The sequence below is a fragment of the Typopeltis vanoorti genome, chromosome 1, assembly GCF_054136105.1.
Source record: "Typopeltis vanoorti isolate ZY-2024b chromosome 1, IOZ_Tvanoo_1.0, whole genome shotgun sequence".
Classification (NCBI taxonomy): Eukaryota; Metazoa; Arthropoda; class Arachnida; order Uropygi; family Thelyphonidae; genus Typopeltis; species Typopeltis vanoorti.
In genome coordinates this window covers 159175278-159194115 of record NC_143549.1, presented here as the reverse complement: position 1 = coordinate 159194115, position 18838 = coordinate 159175278, and the positions used below count along the sequence as shown (strand labels likewise).

Here is an 18838-nt window from a genome sequence, read left to right as displayed (position 1 = left end):
TTCAATAATATCTATTCTTTTCAGATTGAAATATTTGATTTAATAAAGTATTATTAAGCTTTTCATGTCTACATATGCCTGTATTTGATGTATCAAACTTACGTCATCATGAAGATACTTCACATGTAAACTTTAGTTTGCTCAAACTTCAATCAAGAATCAACGCAAAAATTGAATTTACTTTCTAACCAAGTAGAGAAAAATTCACCTGTTTCTCATTTAGAATAATAATATATTTTTTAAAACTATAATAACATTTTATTTATCATCATACAGAGTATTTGCAATAAAGTATGCTATTACATTTTCTGTTCAGTACAAATGTAGAGTACAGTGATTTTTTAAAATATAAATGTACATAAATTTTTTTTTTTCAATATCAATATCATAGCTTATTATTATACAGCCTATTTACATATACACAATTTTTTTTAAAAATATCAGTATCATCATTATTGTTATACATTTTACTGACTGTTTTGTGACATAATCTGCATTCTTTGATTATAAGGATTACGTGAAGGTGAGTGAGGCGTATTAATCTCACCTACTTCAAAGCTTAGGTTAACTTTCATGAAGAGAGTGGGATTTAGCCTTCACTATTTATGTTGGTACTGTTTATGTATCAGATGTAGGCATTGGATGCTGGTGATTTAGCCTTGTTAATGCAGCAATGTTTCCAGAGTTCGTGTTCTAATTTTCTGTAGTTATCTATGTGTTGAGTTGCATGGGTATCTGATGTGATCTCACAAAAGAACCATATGAGTTGTTGAAGGGTGTAGGGATGTAGAGAGTCATTATAGGTCATGCTATACGATACCAAAGATTGTTGGAATAAGTGAGACATGGCTGGAAGAGGATGACATCCTGACTGGAATAGAGATGGAAGGGTATGATGTGTTTTGTGAGGACAGAAGTGGTAAAAAGGGAGGGGGAGTGCTATTGATGATAGAGAAAGAGTTATGTCCATATAAAGTAGGGATGCAAGAGGGGAAATAGGGACAGTGGTTTTGAGGCAGTATGGTGTGAGATAGAGGTGAATGGAATCAAAAATTTGATGGGATGTTGTTATAGACCTGGTAATGTCGATGGTGGTGATAATGAAATGTACAATCAAATTAGCCAAGTAAATAAGAAAAGGTTGATCATTATGGGTGATTTTAATTATGGCAATATAGACTGGAATGATGAGATAGCAACTGGAAGTAAAGAAAATGAGTTTTTCAGGGAAAACTACCTTAGACAGTATGTAACAGAGGGCACACGAGGATTGAGGGTCTTGGATTTGGTCATCTCATCAGAGGATGTAATTATAAATGAGGTGTCAAATCATCCACCAATTGGTGAGAGTGGCCATGAGGGGGATTACCTGGGTGGTTGCCAGCAGTGCAAGGACCCCTGTCAGAAAAGGGTATATGTGGAACTACAAGGGGGGGGTGGGTGATTATGAAGAGCTCAGCAGACAGCTTGCGGGTGTAGCGTGAAATGAGGAGTTAGCTGGAAAAGCGATCAATGAGCTTAGGGGATTTTCAAAAACTGTTTAGTAGATGCAATGTCTAAATGTATTCCAAGGGTAAGAAGGTTAAATAAGGTGGGTGTGAGATGGATGAATAAAGAGATTAAGCATGCGATACAGAGAAAAATGGCATTGTGGAGGCAGCATAAGAGAAGTGGAAATAACCAATTTGATGAGGTCTACAAAGACCAGGCAAGGAGGGTGACTTGGTTGGTGAGAGTAGCTAAAGAGAGGTATGAACAGCAGTTAGCTAATGAAGCTAAAAAGAATCCTAGGGAGTTCTTTCGATATGTAGCCAGCAAATGATTATGGAAGGATGACATTGATTGGAGAAAATGGTATAAAGACAGTTGCAGAATGTGTGGTGGAGATACTTAATGAGCAGTTCATAAAGATCTTTCAATCTTGTGAATGTGACTTCATGGAGAGATTAAGAGCAGTTGATGATGGGGAGGAGAGACTGACTGTAAGTGAGCAAGAGGTGTTTGGGGAGTTGAGTAAACTAGATGTAAATAAGGCTGTGGAACTTGATGATATATCACCGCGTATTCTGAAGGAATGTGCCAGAGAGTTGACACTTGCCTTGACATATTTTTTTAATACGAGTCTTGCACTTGGTCAAGTTCCTAAAGAGTGGAAGGAGGGCAAGATTGTGCAACTTCATAAAGGAGGTGGTCGAACTCAAGCATCAAACTATAGGCCTATCTCCGTGTTGTTGTGGTTAAGTTGTTGGAGAAGCTTGTGAGAACTAGGATCCAGAGTTGCGTTGACAACAATGGTATAATCTTTGATGGACAGCAAGGATTTGCCAAAGGAAGGTCATGTTTTAGTAATCTACTTACTTATTACAATAAAGTGATTGCTTCCTTGGACAGAGGAGAAGGATACACTGTAATATACTTGGATTTCCAAAAGCTTTTGATAGAGTACCTCGTGATAAGTTGACAGTCAAACTAGAGCAGATGGGGTTGGATATTAGATTATTGCATTGGATTGGAGACTGGCTATCAGATAGGTATCAACAAGTTGTGTATGGGGGTGCGATATCCAGAAAAAGGAAAGTCACTAGTGAAGTGCCTCAGGGGTGTGTTTTAGGGCCATTGCTGTTTAGCTTGTATATTAATGATATTCGCGAAGATTTGGATGGAGATATTCAGTTGTTTGCAGATGATGCAAAGTTGGAACGAACCATAAAGGGTAGTGAAGATGTTGTGGCCTTGCAAGAAGACGTAAATAAATTGAGTGATTGGGCACGGAAATGGGGATGTGAATTCAATATTGCGAAATGTAAGGTTTTAAAATTTGGAAAACAAAGATGGGATGCAGAATTTATGCTTGGTGAGAATATATTGTTGGAGGTAAAGGAAATAAGAGATCTGGGGGTGATAGAGGATAAGGATCTAAAATTTAGTGGGCACATTGCCAAAATTGTGAAGACAACACAAAGGCTTCTGGGAATGATGCGGACGACACTGTGTAGAAGTAGGGAGATTCTTGTTCTGTTATGTAAGGCTTTGATTAGGCCACACATGGACTATTGTGCCCAGATTTGGTCACTGGGTTTTCAGAAAGATGAAGAGATGTTGGAAAGGGTCCAAACGAGACTGACTATGGTAGTTTCTGACCTCAGGCATGTCGTTTATGAGGAAAGATTGAGAAGATGTAATTTGCAGAGTCTCGTGGAGAGGAGGAAGAGGGGAGATATGATAGAAACCTACAAGTTGGTAAGGGGTTGTTATAAGATCAACGGTGAAGAAGTTCTACAGAGAATAGTGGGAGATCAGGGGAGAACCAGAGGTCATCCCTGGAAACTGTATAAAGAGGGTGAGAGTAGGGGAGTGAGAGACAGGTTTTTTTCATGCAGAGTTGTGAATGATTGGAATGCCTTGCCTGAGTATGGTGTATGCAAGGAGAAAATCACACACACACATGATGAGATGTGTGTGTGTGATAAAAGGACCTCCCAGATGAGTCTTTGACTCCATGAGGTCTTGGGGTAATAATAATAATAATAATAATAATAATAATAATAATAATATCCAGTCAGACAATATAAACTTCAGTGTCTTTGACTCTTTGAAGAAATGGTCAGACAACATTCCCACCAATACCAACTTCACTATAGTATAAAAAAAAAAAAATGGCTTACATTGATAACACTGCTCAATTATACCATGACAAACTAATACTGACCGAAGTTGCAATAAACAACACAGAAATTTACGCATACAACATTAAGAATTACAAACCTACAACTTTTGTAGACCAAACAAAAGAGGAGGTGGCATCGTAGCATTTACCAAAGAAAAATACAATGTGACTGAAAAACAAAAAATTCACTTTCAAACATGCGGAAACTCTAATTTTGGAAATCACAAATCACAAACATGGTATCTAATATACAATAAACACAATATACAGACCCCCAGATAATAATCCACTCAACTTTCTTCATGAGTTAGAAGCATGGCTAAGCAGCATCGAACCCAGTACAACACATAGGCTCATCCTAATAGGAGACATTAATATAAATACTCCTGACCACGCTTCTTCAACCACTAACATATACCTTGATATACTAAGTCAGTACAACATAAATCCTACCATTTACTCCCAACAAGAGAAGAAATACTCAACATTACACTAACACAATCATGCATTGATTATATCAACATACGGGCTCCCATCTATACATATAGTAATTAACGTAAAAATGGCCGATCACTACTTTGTCTCAACTTTGTTTCATTACGTTACCTACCCCTCCCACCACCACAAAAGTTGACAAAACTCGATCATATTAAAGAGCATTCTCGATAACCGTGTAAAAAATACAGCTGGAATTGCCTACTTAAAATAAACGATCCTATAACATTATATGAGAATTTTCAACTAAAGTTCACAGAATTATACAAAAAAGCAACAGAGCTTACACAAACGAGGCGACAAACAGACAACAATCCATGGATAAATGACGACATACTAAATGGTATTGCTATAAAAGAAAATCTATGGAAAAAACTAAAAAGTCACCTAGTAACACACATTTGCAAACCTTACAAAAACACAAGAAATCAACTAACAACAAAAATTCGTAGGGCTAAAAGACACTACTACTTCCAAAAATTCATGGAATATAATGACAACACGAAGCAAACATGGGCTTCACTAAACAAATTAGTAACTCGAAAAAAGAAAACTTCTGCACAAGATTTTATTGCAAAAAATAGACAAATAGAGGTGACAAACAGACAACAATCCATGGATAAATGACGACATACTAAATAGTATTGCTATAAAACAAAATCTATGGAAAAAACTAAAAAGTCACCTAGTAACACACATTTGCAAACCTTACAAAAAACACAAGAAATCAATTAACAACAAAAATTCGTAGGGCTAAAAGACACTACTACTTCCAAAAATTCATGGAATATAATGACAACACGAAGCAAACATGGGCTTCATTAACAAATTAGTAACTCGAAAAAAGAAAACTTCAGCACAAGATTTTATTGCAAAAAGCTTTGGTCAGAACACAAACCGAGAGGAACTAGCACACTCATTCAACCATGCCTTCACAAACAATATCACACATCTCAAAAAAGACAAACTAACGACGATCAACAAAAAAGTTCTGACACAAAGTCAACAACAAACTATGTATTTTCCACCTGTAACAAAACAGGAACTGAAAGAAGCTCTCTTACAACTAAAACCAAAGACCACTCCAGGAATAGACAAAATAAGACTCACAGACTTTATAACACACTTTGAACAAATAAATTCGATACTTTTGAGACTCATGAACATAATATTTGACACTGGCATTATTCCACAACAACTAAAATCTGCAATAATTATGCCAATTTACAAACATCGTAAAAGAAATCGATACTTAGAACTACAGACCGATGGCTACCCTACCAGTCATTTCAAAAATTCTAGAAAAAATAACACACACCAGACTACAGAACTATTTACAGAAGTACAACATCATCTCACAAAACCAATACGGCTTTCAGAAAACAAAAGCACCATCACTTTATTAGAAGACATCGCCAACACAATAAACAAAGCTCTCAACAAAAACAAGTACGCCTTCCTTATACTGCTTGACTTAACCAAAGCATTTGATAGACTTCAACATGCATACTACTCGCCAAACTATACTCAATAGGTATAAGAGGAACACTGCATAAATGGTTCAGGAACTACCTCTCAAAAAGAACACAAGTAACAAAAATATGTACATATCACTGCCGGGGTATAGAAATAAAATACAGTGTTCTCAAGGTGCCATATTATCACCCACTCTATTCAACATATACGTTAACGATGTTCATAACATGGCCATAAGAAGTCAAATATTTCAGTCAGATGATACAGCACTACTAGCATTCCACACAGACATCAACATGGCTCTCTCATCAAAGCACAACAAGCCTAAATGAAATCACAACATACTTCTACCAAAATGCAATTCTAATCAACGGCACCAAAACACAGATGTTGATAATACACAACTCAAGAATCATGCGCCCCGCACCACTGTCAATACACTGTCACACATACCGCTGCATTAACAACAAAAATACCTGCCAATGTCCTGAAATCAAACCTGTAACACATGCAAAATACCTTGATCTCTACATAGATTGCCACCTTAAATGGACAAAACATATAGAATACCTACATACCAAACTCTGGATCATTGTAGTAAAACTCTTCCAAGAAAAAAGACATTAATCCATCCAACATAAAAAAACTCCTATATCACAGTATCTGCGAATCCCTACTCAGATACGGTATAACAGTCTATGCAAACACATCAAACAGCCACCTAACAAAATAAAAACATTACATAGGAAAATTGTGTCAAAAGTGATTTGAACACTTCACACGCAACAACCAACATCCGACAAGTACATGGCAACACACAGAATCCTGAGCATAAAAAACCTGAAACACTACATAACATTAACAAGGAATTACTTTGACATCACCTATCGAAACAACAGAGACACAAATTATTATTATTATTATTACCACTCCAAGACCTCACGTAGTCAAAGACTCATCTGGAAGGTCCTTTTATCACACACACACACAGCTCATCATACCGTGTTTTAAACACATTCAAACTCTTTGCAGACACCACATTCTCAGGCAAGACATTCCAATCATTCACAACTTTGCACAAAAAAAACTTGCCTCTCACTCCGCTACTCACACCCTCTTTATACAGTTTCCAGGAATGACCTCTGGTTCTCCCCTGATCTCCCACTATTCTCCATAAAACTTCTCCAGAATTGATCCTATAAAAACCCCTTACCAACTTGTAGGTCTCTATCATATCTTCCCTCTTCCTCCTGTCCACAAGACCCTGGAAATTACATCTTCTCGGCCTTTCCTCATACTCGGCATTCCAGAGATCAGAAACTAACTTAGTCAGTCACCTTTTGACACTTTCCAACATCTCTTCATCCTTCTGAAAACCCGGTGACCAAATCTGGGCACAATAGTCCATGTGTGGCCTAATCAAAGCCTTGTACAGTGGAACAAGAATCTCCCTACTTCTACAAGTCAGTGTCCTTCACATCATTCCCAGAAGCCTATGTGTTGTCTTCACCATTCTGGCTATGTGTCTCCTAAAGTTCAGATCCTTATCCACTATCACCCCCCCCCCTGATCTCTTATTTCCTACACTTTTGACAATATATCCTCACCAAGCATAAATTCTGCATCCCATCTTTGTTTTCCAAATTTTAAAACCTTACATTTTGCAACATTGAACTCACATCCCCATTTCCATGCCCAATCACTCAATTTATTCAAATCTTCTTGTAAGGCCACAATATCTTCACTACCCTTTATGGTTCGTCCCAACTTTGCATCATCTGTAAACAACTGAATATCTCTATCCAAATCTTCGCTAATATCATTAATATACAAGTTAAACAGCAATGGCCCTAAAACAGACCCCTGAGGCACTCCACTAGTGACTTTCCTTTTCCTGGATATTGCACTGTCATACACAACTTGTTGATACCTATTAGATAGCAAGTCTCCAATCCAATGCACTAATCTAATATCCAACTCCATCTTATTATTATTATTACCACTCCAAGACCTCATGGAGTCAAAGACTCATCTAGGAGGTCCTTTTATCTCACACACACACACACACACACACACACACACACAGCTCATCATACCGTGTTTTAAACACATTCAAACTCTTTGCAGACACCACATTCTCAGGCAAGACATTCCATACTCTATCAAAAGCTTTTGCGAAATCCAAGTATATTACTGTGTATCCTTCTCCTCTGTCCAAGGAAGCAGTCACTTTATTGTAATAAGTAAGTAGATTACTAAAACATGACCTTCCTTTGGCAAATCCTTGCTGTCCATCAAAGATTATACCATTGTTGTCAACCCAACTCTGGATCCTAGTTCTCACAAGCTTCTCCAACAACTTAACCACAACAACACAGAGATAGGCCTATAGTTTGATGCTTGAGTTCGATCACCTCCTTTATGAAGTTGCACAATCTTGCCCTTCTTCCACTCTTTAGGAACTTGACCAAGTGCAAGACTCGTATTAAAAAAATATGTCAAGGCAGGTGTCAACTCTCTGGCTCATTTCTTCAGAATACGCGGTGATATATCGTCAAGTCCCACAGCCTTATTTACATCTAGTTTACTCAACTCCCCAAACACCTGTTGCTCACTTACAGTCAGTCTCTCCTCCCCATCATCAACTGCTCTCAATCTCTCAATGAAGTCACATTCACAAGATTGAAAGTCTTTATGAACTGCTCATTAAGTATCTCCACCACACATTCTGTAACTGTCTTTATACCGTTTTCTCCAATCATTGTCATCCTTCCGTAATCATTTGCTGGCTACATATCGAAAGAACTCCCTAGGATTCTTTTTGGCTTCATTAGCTAACTGCTGTTCATACCTCTCTTTAGCTACTCTCACCAACCAAGTCACCCTCCTTGCCTGGTCTTTGTAGACCTCATCAAATTGGTTATTTCCACTTCTCTTATGCTGCATCCACAATGCCCTTTTTCTCTGTATCGCATGCTTAATCTCTTTATTCATCCATCTCACACCCACCTTATTTAACCTTCTCACCCTTGGAATACATTCAGACATTGCATCTACTAAATAGTTCTTGAAAATTCCCCAAGCTGCATTGATCTATTTTCCAGCTAACTCCTCATTCCACACTACACCTGCAAGCTGTCTCCTGAGCTCTTCATAACCCTTGTAGTTCCACGTATACCCTTTTCTGACAGGGGTCCTTGCACCTGCTGGCAACCACCCAGGTAATCACCTCATGGCCACTCTCACCAATTGGTGGATGATTTGACACCTCATTTATAATTACATCCTCTGATGAGATGACCAAATCCAAGACCCTCAATCCTCGTGTGCCCTCTGTTACATACTGTCTGAGGTAGTTATCCCTGAAAAACTCATTTTCTTTACTTCCAGTTGCTATCTCATCATTCCAGTCTATATTGCCATAATTAAAATCACCCATAATGATCACCCTTTTCTTATTTACTTGGCTAATTTGATTGTACATTTCATTATCACCACCATCCACATTACCAGATCTAAAACAACATCCCACCAAGTATTTGATTCCATTCACCTCTATCTCACACCTTACTCCCTCAAAACCACTGTCCCTATTTCCCTCTTGCATCTCTACTTTGTATGGACATAACTCTTTCTCTATCATCAATAGCACTCCCCCTCCCTTTTTGCCCCTTCTATCCTCACGAAACATATCATACCCTTCCATCTCTATTCCTGTCAGGATGTCGTCCTCATCTAACCATGTCTCACTTATTCCGACAATCTTTGGGTGAACAGACGCAATTAGTGCAACCATTTCATCTGCCTTCTTTCTTATACTTCTAGCATTGGTTCGCCTATGTTTGAGATATCCATTATATAGTTTTCAAGTGATTTCTAATCTTGTTCTTAAGGATGTGAAGATTTAACGTTTTATATTGGTAGGCTGTGTAGGTCGGATTCTCTTGTAATTATATAAACTTGAGTGTTTTCATTCTTTCTCATAAATATCTGTAAATCCTTAGTTTACAGGAACTTGTAGTTTTTCTCTATTTAGTCTTCCTTGCTTGGTATAAGAGATTTTTAATGTATGGAGTCCAGTGTTCAGTGATATATAGTGGTGTTTGGAGTGTCTTGTCAGTTAGGATTGATGTTGTCGGCCCTGTTTTCTTGCTTGCTGCAAGAATGGAGTCTCTGAGATTTTGCTGGTAAAACGAGCTATGATTGGTGGCGGTCACTCTTTGTTTTTTTGTGGGCCTCGGTTAATGGAGGCGATGTCTGTGGTTGCGACTTGAATGCCAATTTTGCTGCCCATCAATTGCATTATGTTGCTTAAATCTTCTGTGTTTTCTTTTGTTATTCCCTCAATTTGAAGTTTTTTTTTCTTTCTTTTGTATCATGTGCTGCATTTGACACTTGAGTGTGTTTACCTCTTTCCGCAGTTCTTCATTTTCGCGCTTGAGTGTTTCTTGTGTTTCCAACGCTACCATTAATTTTGTCTTTATTTCTTGCACGGTTCCTAATATTTCTTCAGAGTTCACGTTACTGAACTGTATGTAACGTTCATACTTCTCAAATTTTTTCTTAATTTGTTCCATGTGTGTATTTAGCAAGTCTTTAGCCATGAGTTTAAATGAATTCAAGTTATCTGTAGTTTTAGGATCAGGAAGTGGCTTACCTTGATGTGCATCTTTGCTTTTCTTTGATGTCTGTTTTTTGTTCTTCATTTTCTCACGGCATTGTAGACAGCACCATTCGTTACGTTTCACAGGTCTTTTTGATTTCCATGTGCTCTCCGAGATCCCTGAACATTGGAAGTGTTGTCTTTTGCCACATCCAGAACAATGCAGCCCGTCCCCTTTGTTGCTTAATGGCTTATTGCACTTTTTACAGCTCATTGTGCTTGACCTTTGCTGTCTCGGTGACCTTTAGACTTTCTTCCCATTTGCGAGTGTGGTGCGACTTTTAATATGGAGACGTCCTTTGTTCTTTATTGGTTGTGTGACAGCAGTTCACTCTCTGACTTTCAGCACTGAAAATCTCAATATTACTTAGTCGATTTTGATGATTTAAATGTCTCTGTCTTCAGTGTGACTAGAAGAATTAAGTAGCAGCACTTTCAAATTAAAACCATGAGTTAAAACCACTTTAAACCTATAAAAACGGGAGCAGCGATAACAGGGGTGCGTGCATTCATCTGCCTACACAGTGCCCTCTGTGTATATATTATCAATAATATTAATTAATAATAATAATAATAATAATAATAATAATAATAAAATTTTAATAATAATGTAATGGACCATTGTGAAACTTGTATTTGTATTGTATTGTATTTTTATGGAACCTCCATAGTAAAAGATGGTCAAACAGAGCAGGTGTTGATAGTGTATGTTTGAGAGTAGGCAGGGAGGATGACTAAGGCTTTGTCAAGGAGAGAAAGAGCAGATAAATTGATTGTGTTGGTTGGGACATATGATTTATGAGGAAGAGTGAATGAGGTATTATTGAAATTGTGAGGTTTTCTTTTTTTTTTTATTGACTCCCACTCAGGAAAGGTTGTATGCCTATAGTACCATAGTACCAGGAGTGGGCTAAGGCATTTTTTTTCTGTTTTTATATATACGCGTGGATAGGCTTATGTGTTCGTCAGACATGTTGCAATAGATTTAACGGTATGATATAAACACAGATCAATAAGAAAATAACTATTTATTAACTTAGAAGCTAATATTTCGCTGGTATTATATCCAGCATCTTCAGAGCACACAACACAAAGTTTGTTACAAAAGCAAGACAACCACAATCTGGTGTTTATATTTTAACATCTAGGTTAAATTATAAGTTATTTTAACCTAGATGGCGCCATATTAGGCGCCATCTAGGTTAAAATTTGTGTTGCAGACTTTTAGTCAACAGAGACTTTTAGTCTTGTGTTGCACGCTGCAATTACTTATATTAGCCCCACTGTTACACCCGAGTGTGGTTGTCTTGCTTTTGCAACAAACTTTGTGTTGTGTGCTCTGAAGATGCTGGATATAATACCAGCGAAATATTAGCTTCTAAGTTAATAAATAGTTATTTTCTTATCCATCTGTGTTCATATCATACTGTGAAATCTATTGCAACACGTTTTTATATATATTTTGTATTTTTATTTATTTTTTACATAGTCCAGATACTGAAAAAATGCAGAATAGTTCTTGACATGATGTTTAGGGCCTCCCTCAATGAGTTTAAGCACTCCTTGGAGGTGTCAATAATAATAATAATAATAATATCTGTCTGGAGTTGTTGTTGTTGAGGTGTTGGAGAGGTTAGCAAGTACTAGGACTGAGAATTGGATTGATAATAGCAACATTCTCCATGATGGTCAGCATGGGTTTGTTGGGGATGCAAGGGGGTGGGAATCACATTTGTGCATGGGAGAGATTTACTGACTTTAAACTTTGCGAAATATCTGTGAAACCTGATATCTCCACACATAGGAAAAACAGAATGATTTGTACAGAATAGTTTACATTTCATTGAAAAGGTAAAAGATATAAATATAGAACCTTACATCTTAGCAAGTTTTGATATAGTTAGTCTCTTAACCAATGTACCCAGAAATGATAAGGTAGATTTACTTGTAAATCTTTTCCTGCTGGACACTGTAAGACTATTCTAACACTGCTGCATAGAAAACACTTTTTTCATATTTCAAGAGAAATATTGGGAACAAAAAGAATTTCTCCTTTTTGTTCCCTAAAAGAAGAAAGCCTGGAGAAAGGGTTTCTCCCTTTCTCCAGCTTTAGCCAACCTGCTCATGGAAAATTTCGAAACTAATGCATTAAAAACATATCAGAAGAAACCAAAAATTTGGTTGCATTATGTCGATGATATTTTTGTTATTTGGTCAGGAAGAGTGGATGGAGCTGATTGTTTTCAAAGATTATCTGAATAACTTGTACCCAATAATTCACTCTTGAAACTAGAACAGCACAACAAATTACCCGTCCTTGATATCCTTGTCGAAGTAAACTAAAAGGAAAAAGGTTATCCTTCTCGATATACAGAAAACCTACCACAATGCGAAGATTTTTTTGAATGCTGCTTCACACTACCATCCTTTGCAAAAGATAGGCATAATTAAAACTTTTCAAGACTGGGCATACAATATATCTAACACATCAGTTAAAAGGAATGAAGAACTGCTCTGCCTGTAACAGAACCTCACACTTTATGGTTTCGAACTCAAGATGATCAGAAAAATTCTTAATATATCTCCTGCAACTCCTTTACTTAAACAAGATTTCAAGAATTCAATCATGCTGCCTTACATCAAGAATGTCATAGACAAAGTGGCTGCATTGCTCCATGGGTATAACATGAAAGTGGCTTTCTTACCTTTACAAAAATATCGAGATTTTTGCATCCACCAAAACCTCCACGTTACCCCATAAAAAAACAAGATGTCTATGTCATTCATTGCTCTTGTGGCATTTGTTATGTAGGCCAGTCAGGATAGTTGGGAGAGATCTGCATTTCTGAACAAGTAAAAGATGTCGAAATCAATTTCATCAATTTCTCTGGCAACAAACAGAAATGTCATATATTGATAATAACTGTTTCACAAGAAAATTTAAACCCTCACAAATGCTTAGGATCCCTACACAATGCAGTAAAAATCAAGGCTTAATTTTACATTGAGTATGGTCTACTTTCATCAAAAATTTAACTGCAGTGGAATGTGATAGCAACAACTAGCAATGTTCTAACATGCATACAGTAATGAATTTATCATTTGTATTCTGGTTTATCAATTATTGTGTGTAATTAATTGTTAATCGGCTCTTGTTGAGAAAAACGTTTAGGTACCACTATCCCTGATGATGTAAGTCTTACAATGTATGAAACTTGTCAGGTTTTAATTACTTATTTTTAATAAACTCCTTATTAAACGCAATACCGAAAACTTTCTGCAAATATAGAACAAATCTTTAAAGGTATACAAACAATATTTGCTGTATATTATCCATTATGTGCTTTCTTGTTTAAAGTTTTTTTTATTTTTATTTTATTTTTTTATCTGTATGCACTATTATAGATTCTGCACTTCATGTAAATACTGCCATGTTTGAGCAGAATGGACGTTCTGGTTTTGTTCTGAAACCAAGAGTAATGTGGGATCATACACTGATGATGTATGGACGTTTCAATCCTTGGGATAAAGAATTTGATGGGCTGCATGCTATTAGTTGCACTATCATGGTAACAAATTATCTTTGCATATTATCTTCAAAAAATATTTATTATAAACATATTGTTATATTTTTAGATTCATGAAAAGTTAAAATTTTTGTTATTATTATTTTCAAAAATTTGTTATTTTTGTTGTTGTTATAAATCCTTGTGGCATTTTCTTAAAAGACCACTTGCTTTTTTATCAGAAACTATTTAAGGATTTATAATAATAACAATTATAATAATTATTATTATTCCTCCCCCTCTCCAGAAGCCAAAAGATTCATCACACTTTTCCTATCCATCAAGCTATAACTAGCATTCCTTCAGTCTGTGCTCGTATTAATATTCCAGAGATTTTGATGAGTGATTTAGGCAATCACTTTCTGTGAACTGTCTTTAAACTCTCTCGCTCTCTTTATTGCTTCTAAAGGCTTAATTAGCATATCTGTATACACAGACGTCCAAATTCAACCAAAACAATGCCTTTTGCAAAGTACAACTACTGCCATTTTTATTTCTACACATGAGAATCCTCCTTTTATTTGCCATAATCCATTGTATATTTTTTGCACAGTTCTTGTAATGTGATCAAAAAATTTTATATCCTTCACCACAATCCCAAGGCATCTTGAGATTGAGATATATTAAAGATTATCCCCCACCTTTTTAATGCATCCTACTAATCAAATATACAGCATTTCATCTTTGTCTTCTAAATTTCTGAACTGCACACTATGCAGCATTGAATTAGTAGCCTTCATCTGTCCACAAACTATGTCTAGTAAATTCTTCCTAGGGAGCTGAAATATCACATTTTTGTTGAACTTTTCTCCAGCTTTTCATCACCTGCAAATAAATGCATATCCTCAATTTAAATTTCTCACTGATCAACACTTTCTCCAGACACCTAATTTCAAATTCATTCAAGCACTAATTATCATTCATATATAATTATTTTCATCCATCAGAATTACTTTGCACATTCACAAAGTTCACAAAAAATGTCCTCTTATGTGATCCATGAAATGACTCATTCGCTATCATAGTCTTCTTCTTAATGTACTTCTATCATACTGTCACAGCAAACTTCTTCTTCTATTTTTGCTTCTTCAAGTAGTTGATAGTTCAACTAGAATGGATAGACCTGTGTGCTAAGGCTTAAATGCTGGGAGAAACTCATGTTGGAGGCTTAATGGAGTAAAACAGAACTAAGAAAGGATTGAAAATATTATTTAATTCTTCCAATATCTTGTCATAGTCACTGAGACATCATCAAGGAATAAAATATGAGACTTGTAACACATACCTAAAGGCAACATGAAACAAAGTGAAAGATGTGGACAAAAGACTAGAGTCCTAACTAGGTGGCACACCCTCTGTGGGCACATATTGGAGTTCTAGCAATTGAAGTATTAGTATTTCCCATATTTTGAGAAATTGAATGCAAATATATTTATTTAATAGGCTGATTTCTAAGAGCAGTTGCTGATTCTAAACATAGTCTTTCTATTCTAAATTTACTGCAATGGAGCTTGGTGATCTTTTTCCAGTTGATTCTATGAGCTGTATCTAAAGCATGGTCCTAATCCTTGATTGACCATAGTCATGACTGCAGATGTATTTTTTGTGTTCTTCTGAGTGAATGTTGGCTGATCTATCCATTTGCCCATAGTAGGCCAACTGAAGGAACAGGGTACTTTATGTACACCAGGCACAGAGAGAGGAGGGAGCTGATCTTTAGTAAAATGTGTAACCCCTGGCAAAAAGTATCCGATCAACAACTGTAACACTAATATTGTATGCATATTAGGATATATTTTTCTCAATACATGAATTTTGCACAAATTGAACAGTTATAAATATAAAAAAGAAATAAAATTTATTACAAAAAATATTTTATAGTTACTTTTAACCAGAAATTAGGTGAATGGAAAATCAAACACTAAAGAAAAATGTATGCAATCATTCTTTGATCGGAAAATATATATCCGATCACCAAACTCAGTATTTTGTTATTTCTCCTTTAACCTGAATGATGGCTTTCATCCTTTGTGGCATGGATTCAATAAGCTTTTAAATCCATGTTGGCAGAATTTCACTCCAGCTTTCTGTGATTGCTTGACAGAATTCTACAACATTGGCCTTTTATTGTTGATTTTTCACTTTAAAATATTCAAAATGTTTTTGATCAGATTAAGGTCCTGGCTATTCGAAGGCCATGTCATAGTTTTAACTGGAGTGTTTCCATTGTTTTGCAGATAGTTCTTGATCATCTGCTGCAGTGACAAGATCATTATCATCTTGAAAAATGAAGTCATTGGAATCCCGGAATGACTTTTCGATACTAGGAACCAAAAAATGCTCTAAAATTTCTTCATAGACTTCAGAGCTGACTGAATGTAACACAATTAATAGTTTTCAAACACCTTGTAATGTTCATGCAACCCCAAACAGTAAATGAGGGTGAAAATTTAGCCTTGGTATTAATGCACTCATCAAAGAACTTTTCACCAATTCTTCTCCATACAAAGGTACCATTCTTTGATGAAGAACGGTACCTTTGTATGAAGAAATTCGAGATTCATCACTAAAAACTACTTTTTTCCCAGTCATCAAATTCCCAATTTACATGAATTTTATGCTTTTTTGTGTTGCTTTTGTGAAAAAAGGTTTTGTTTTTGTTTTGCAAAAGTGAAATCCTTGACCATTCAGCTGCTTTCGTACTGTACTGTCACTTACCTTCACTCTGTAGTTTGTGCATGCAGCATTAAGATGTTTGGATGTTGAACAGCACATGGATTTTGCAAGTTCAGCCAGTTTTCTGTCCTGTCTATGTGAGGTGGCATGTGGACGTCCACTTCGAGGCATGTTTTTTACTCTATTAGTCGAATGATATTTTTTCCATATGTTCCATACAGTACTTTGAGCACATTTATCTATCTACTTGTCTTGGAGACATTCTGTCTTTCAGATATTCAATCATTGTTTTTTAAATTGCTTTAAACTTTTTTCACAGGAGCCATCCCTTAACACCATAGAAAGAATTCAGATTTTGCGACCATGATTATGCTCCTTATAAACGTTTTCTCTATGTTTTACGCATGCAAGACAGTTGTAAATTTGCATATTGAGGAACGATAAGTGTTTGTTTTCAGTGACTGCTTACTTTTTTCCACCTGTTAGCTTGATTGAATACTTTTTTCTAACACAGATAATTTTTCTTCAAATTAACCTTTAAATCTTTGAATCTCACATAAATTTTTCTTTTCTTTTTATACTTTAAAGTGAGTTATTTCACTAAAATAAAGAGCCAAATGGCTTCACTTCAGTGATGCAAAATTATATAAATTAAGTGGATATTAAATCCACTTAATTTATATGAGTTATTTCATTTTTTGCATGCTAAAACGTTTGTATGTTAAACTTTCCAAGAAATATATGGGGTATATTGCAGTTGTCGCAGTAATAAACAACATTGATCAGATACTTTTTGACAAGCGTTGTATAAGGGTAGTAAGTTTTTAGTGGGGCGTCAAAGTCCTGCAGAGATTGTATTTCTTTAAGTCTCTGGCTATTTATCTCACTTGATACACTTATGCATTCTGCTAAAGATCAGCTCCCTCCTCTCTCAGTGCCTGGAGTGTATAAAGTGCCCTGTTCCTGCAAGTTGATCTACCTATGGACAGATAAATAGATTAGCCAACATCTGCATGGAAGAACACAAAAAATACATCTGCAGTCATGACTATGGTCAATCGAGCCTTGTGAACCATGCTTTAGACAGCTCATAGAATCAGTTGGAGAAGGATCACCATGCTTCATCACAGTAAATTTAGAAGAGAAATACTATTTTTAGAATCTGCAGCTGCTTTCAGAAATCAGCTTAATTTAAATAAACATAGTTGCATTAAACTTCTCAAAATATGGGAAGCACTAATAATTCAAGATTCCAGTTTACATTCTAAGCCACCAACAGGTCTCACCTAGTTAGGACTCTAATCTTTCATCCACATATTTCACTTAGTTTCACACATTGCATACCGAGCCTCCATAGTCCAGTTGGTATAGACGAAGCCCTTTGGTCGAAATGGTGGATTCGATTCCTGTCTGTGATGTGAGGAACTTTTATGTCTCTTTTAATAAAAGGTGAGTAAGCCAGTCTCATATGGAGGTAGAGATAAAAATAGGGGGGATTGAGATGATACCATACCCACCCATGAAAGGACTCGCAGCCATTGTATCATCATATGAAATAAATAAAACTTAGTCTTGTGTTACCCTTGTGTGTGTGTGTGTTACTAGTGTCATATTGTACCCCCTGACGATATCACAGTGACTGAGATGAAATATTGGCAGAATTAAAGAATAATTTTAATCCTTTCTCAGTGCTGTTTCGCTCCATTAAGCCTCCAACATAGAATGGATAGAGTTGGGTGTAATATTAGTGCAGTGGATTGGAGATTAGTTTTCTGCTAGGTGTCAAGTTTATGGGGGGAGTAATATCCCAGAAGAGGAAAGTTACTAGTGGTGTACCTCAAGAGCCTGTATTAGGACCATTGCTGTGTAACCTATATGTTAATGATATTAAGGAAGGTTTGAATAGTGATATTCAGTTTTTTTGTAGATGATGGAAAGTTGGGAAGAACTATTAGGTGTAGAACTGATGTAGCTTTGCAAGAGGATTGAATATAGGAGGCACAGTAGTGGAGATGTCAGTTCAATGTTACAAAGTGTAATGTTTTAAAATTTTTATTTAAAAATTATAAAAAAAAATAATTATTTGGTTTTAAATAAAAATGGATGTAGATTTTACACTTGGTAGGATATATTGTTGGAGGTCAAGAAAATAAGAGATTGGGGTGATGGTGAATAGGGATCTAAAATTTAGAGAACACATAGGAAAATTGTGAGGGCAGTGAAAGGAATTATGGGAATGATGTGGAGAACACTGACCTGTAGAAGTAAGGAGATTCTGGTTATATTCTATAAGGC

At 36.0% G+C, this 18838-nt stretch overlaps 1 protein-coding gene across 1 annotated transcript in view; it reads left to right on the top strand.

Moving 5' to 3' along the window:
- LOC150110581 (uncharacterized) overlaps window positions 1-18838 on the top strand; it is an 851360-nt gene that overhangs the window by 624876 nt on the left and 207646 nt on the right. Inside the window, 1 exon segment of the mRNA XM_090402114.1 lies at window positions 13707-13870. Within this exon segment, the coding sequence (XP_090258240.1) occupies window positions 13707-13870 (164 nt within the window).